The sequence below is a fragment of the Aegilops tauschii genome, chromosome 1 (genome assembly GCF_002575655.3).
Source record: "Aegilops tauschii subsp. strangulata cultivar AL8/78 chromosome 1, Aet v6.0, whole genome shotgun sequence".
Lineage (NCBI taxonomy): Eukaryota > Viridiplantae > Streptophyta > Magnoliopsida > Poales > Poaceae > Aegilops > Aegilops tauschii.
Window position 1 is genome coordinate 7732155 of NC_053035.3, and position 4731 is coordinate 7736885.

Here is a 4731-nt window from a genome sequence, read left to right on the forward strand (position 1 = left end):
TTTGATGTAGCAGCTTCTATAGAGCAGACGAGATGGGAAAACAGGAAGAACTTGAAGAAAAATAATTCAAGTAAGATCAAGTAACAGCAGAAAAGAATTCATAACCTCAAGAAAATCTATGTCACTCACTCAATCCCAACTCCTCCATAGAGACTTCCAATGAACACAATAGAACAAACACCTGTGTTTTGCCACGGAACAATGGCTAGTTGCTAGAATTGCTATTTTTTTCCTTCCCTTTCCTTATCTCCCGTTCTCCACTAATAATAAATTGAAACTTCTTATAAAGCCAAATTGCATAATGTGGCTTTTGGAAGGAAAAAATGCACTACAACATGAAGTGATGTTTGACACACAACCTGGCAAACAAATAAAGATTAATTTGGTCAGAACTAAGGTCAAGTTCTGCCTGACTCTGTAATATTATTCTTCATACACAATTAATCTTTTACTCTAATGTGTTAGAACACAACACTTAAGAAATCACTTACACAACAGCAGCACCATTCATAGTGATAGCAGAAGACCTTCACTATTACATATATGTGCACCATGATCATGTCACAAACATGCAGAAGAATGCCCTATCAGCTTGAGAAACTTCATGTTGTAGATATTCCCACCGCTTTGTTGGATTTGCAAAGACGATGCATCTATATTTAAAAAGGTTACAAATTCAAATTAACACTTGCTGAAATAAAAAGTCATTTTCATAAGATCTAGAAATCCAAGATTTACACAAAGAGAAGTAACATAATTTGATTTATAGGTGAAGACATTTTGCTGGAACTATCACATTGCATCAGATGATTATACTGTGAGCAAAGTATGTATGTATACTACTTACAACTGCTTGAACTTTGCAGCCATAGAGAAATGTAAGCAGAGTTAAGCGCAGTTACATGTAAACAGAAATCTTCTCTACACATCATACAGTATTTTCAGATTGCGGGATGGTTACATGAGATTCCCATCAAAGGTCAAGTAGAAGTAGATAATATTAAATAAAATAGCTTCAGTTCGATCTGTTCCACTCTTTTTGCTAACACTTCAAAATTTTGAAGAACCGTGGCTACCTCTTGTAAACCACACTACTGCAAACCCCAAAAGACTACTGCAAACCCCAAAAGAGCTCTTGGTTTTTAAGAAAATAATCTGAAGCCAGCATATAATTTGAAGTTGAAAAATTTTTTTTTTTACTGACACAATAGTATTATGTAAATCCATTAAATCTACGCAGTGCAATTATGTTTCTAGTAATGTGCAAGCATGAAATATAATGTTTTCAAAAGTCTATATTAAGGTTAGAAGCTTGCGCTCAACTATGCAGACGAAGGGCAAGTAAATAGGCTCCGGCGAAAACCTATGATTTGGTGCTGGAACAACACCGCGTTGCAGCGGCGGCGGTGTGGAAGAGCGGCAAGTCCTCTTCGGATGAGGAGGCTCCAGCGTCAGTGCCCTGCGTCCTCGCTCGATTAGGCGGCTCACACGTTATCGGAAGCGGCAGCGGCGGCAAGCATCTGCGCTCAGAATACTTTCCTCATCCATATGCTGATTTACACAATGCCATCATACAAAAACAAATCTTGATGATGCATTATACCAGCAAAACATGGACATAAAGAAAGTTGAATCTTGACCAAACATATACTTAAAAACAAAAACTCAAATCAAATACTACTGAAGTTGCTTGTCTATTACCATGAGAACTAAAATACTTCGCATTATTCAGTTAGTATGTAAACAAAAAGGATTTTATGATATCTTTCTATGAACTAAACCAAACATAATTCATTTCTAGGGCTGCATCCAGAAAAGTAAATTACATTGCTTCTGGTAGTGGTGGGTGAACAAGCAGGCCATGAACAGATGGATCTTCATTAAATCTTGACACTGAATCCATCACCCCATCTTCTGTGGAGTTCCAAGGGAACTCCGACAACCAAGATTTTATCCCGATTTCCTCACAACCCTGCACTTTAAATCACCTATCAATACAACAGCTAAGCCAGGAAGCAAACAACCATGAATTCACCTCTATGCTTGTCATGGATAGGCAGAGAGAGGAACATGTAGAACCAGTAGGCGCCGCCGCACTGCGAGGTCCTCGCGCTGCCCATCGATCGGCCCCTGCTCCTAGCTTCGCATGCTCTTGTTCCCCAACCAAGTCTACATCCCATGTCAGCCCGTCCCCACTCTCGCACGAACACGACATGTACGCGTTGTATCCCTCATATTTTGGCACGCCTCCCATATTTTGCTAGAGCAGTGTTTGAAAGTCTGCATTCTCAGTGTAAGGGATGGTTGTATTTCATGCTAAGTTTCAGCATGTCCAACTTTTCATGTATTCTTTCTATATCCGCACCCCATCCAACCCACACTAGAGCCATGTTTGAGTAGTTAATAATTCCAGTGATGTTGGGACAGTTATTTATAACAAATTTATGTATCTGCAGATGATCTTGTATGCTTCATATTTCCGCGCGCCACCCATTGAATGCTAAGGTAGTAGCCGAGTACTGTGTAGATATAATTCAGTAATTTTAGGGTTGTATGTATGTATGTTAAGTTCTATTATCTTTAATATGCCTTTTATCACTCATATTTTGGCGTGTTCTGCATCTTTCCAGTAGAGAAATATTTTGAGTTATCCATGGTTACAATTCTGGTCATGATGGGGGCATGATTATTTACGATAAGCTACCATAACTTTGATTTGGCGCCTAGCGCATTATTTGCTAGGATAGTTTTTAATTCTGTGCAGGGTTCTCTTTGTACCAAAAAGTTTCTATATCTACAATTTTTGATGATTTTAAGTACCATTTATTTCCTTTTGGTTACGGCTTTTGAAGGTTATTGTATGGTGACGTGCTCAGCGCTGATTGGTGGATAACATTGGAGTGCTCTAAGGTCAAATATCTTTTTCCTAATCCATCGCTCGGTGTGTCTGTTTGTACTTGCTGAGGTGCTTTGAAATGGAGTGCAACAAGGATGCGGCCCTTGGTGCAAAGGAGGCTGCGGAGAGGAAGTTTGAAACTATGACTACCATCTTCAACCATGCTGCTTCCATGGCAAGCAAAAGGAAGCGGAATGTAGGATCAGAAACATCCGCAATGCACCATAACGTCCATATGCCGTTCCAAGAAAACGAGGCATCAATGCCGCAAACTGAGAATGTTCATGCAGTACAAGCTGAGAATCAAGATGCAAGCAGTGCTAGAAAGTTTGAACATGTTAATGTTGGGCGCAATGTGAAAGTGCAACCTCCTACCAAAATCAGCCTGGCCAAGTCCATTGATAAGGATGAAATGAGGAAACTTTTGATTAAAAGAGCGAAGAGCTGTTTGTCCGAGAAGCTGAGGGAGATTAGAAGTAACAAGAATGGTTCTGGTAATAACACAGATGCTGAAAAAGAAGATGATCAACCATCCAGATATATTGTTCCTGATCCTCATTTTCATGATTTTGATAAGGATCGTACCGAGGAATCTTTTCAGAGTGGTCAAGTTTGGGCTTCGTATGGTGATAAAGATGGCATGCCTCACTGTTATGTGCTCATTAAGAAACGTATCTCCTTATCACCATTTAAGCTCGGAATAAATTTTCTCCACGGCGCAGGGACGAGCAATGAATTTGGATCTTTCAATTGGGTTTCTTCTGATTTAAGAAAGACATGTGGTGATTTCAGGATTGGCATGTATGAAACCAGCACTGCACTGAACACATTCTCTCACCAGATTACATGGGATAAAGGTCCTCGTGGGATAATCAGCATTTATCCGCAGAAAGGCGACATATGGGCCGTGTACCGAAACTGGTCACCTGATTGGAATGGAAATACTCCTGATAATGTGATGCAAGTCTATGATCTTGTTGAGGTTCTGGATGATTATGATGATGAGCACGGCATTTCTGTCGCCCCATTGATCAAGGTTGCTGGATTCAGAACGGTTTTTCGACGCTGCCCGGATGGGTATGCCATCAAGAGGATTATGAAAGAAGAGATGCTTCGGTTTTCACACCAGGTTCCTTTTTACAGGATGACAGGGGAAGAAGCTCCAGATGTGCCCTTGGGTTGCTATGAGGTAGATCCAGCTGCTCTTTCTAAAGAGCTCCTTGAGGAGATGACAGAGGCAGTGGAGGAGGGTAACAAGATACCAGGGGAAGAAGCTCTTTAGTGCCCCCAAAGATGGTTGTGAGCTACTCCGAGCTGCTACCTCTGATCAACTTCAAAGGAAAACTGAAACAGTGGAGAAAGGCAATGCTGATGAAAACATTAATTGATGCTGATCATTAGATGCCTTCTATGTTTCTTGACCTGCCATCTGTACTGACTATTTGTTGGCATGTTGTACCTTGTATGTTTCCTAGCTTTTATTTCTCTTGAACATGAATTTTGTTGTGATTGAACTAGTATATGTGGGGCTAGCCATTCTGTGTTGTAATTGGGTAGCATGGACATGAATTTGTTGTGATGACTATGCCTTTTCAGTAGCTAGCTCTACTTATTACAGGTGGAGAACCAAAGTTAAGTTTGTGCGAGCTTCTCTGTGAATGATATTCTACTATGCACGGGATATCTTGTGCATGTATCTACCATCCGTTGTTACCTTGAGATTCATGCGACGCTTTCTAGGTTGTGACAAAAATTGTTTTGTTTTTTTAGTGTTACATATTTCATTGTGGTATTTTTTTCTCATTCCAACGTGTATATCATAAGGTTTCATTATG

The 4731-nt window shown here is 40.1% G+C and overlaps 1 protein-coding gene across 1 annotated transcript; it reads left to right on the top strand.

The window, feature by feature from the left end:
• Nucleotides 1-2975: 2975 nt before the first annotated feature.
• LOC109759342 (uncharacterized) lies at nucleotides 2976-4178 on the top strand. Its single transcript, XM_020318166.1, has one exon. It carries the CDS (start codon nucleotides 2976-2978, stop codon nucleotides 4176-4178), a length of 1203 nt encoding a protein of 400 aa, XP_020173755.1.
• The last annotated feature ends 553 nt before the right edge of the window (nucleotides 4179-4731 follow it).

Coding starts and splice junctions, on each gene's coding strand:
- LOC109759342 (XM_020318166.1), top strand. CDS start 2,976: ATGGAGTGCAACAAGGATGCGGCCCTTGGTGCAAAGGAGGCTGCGGAG.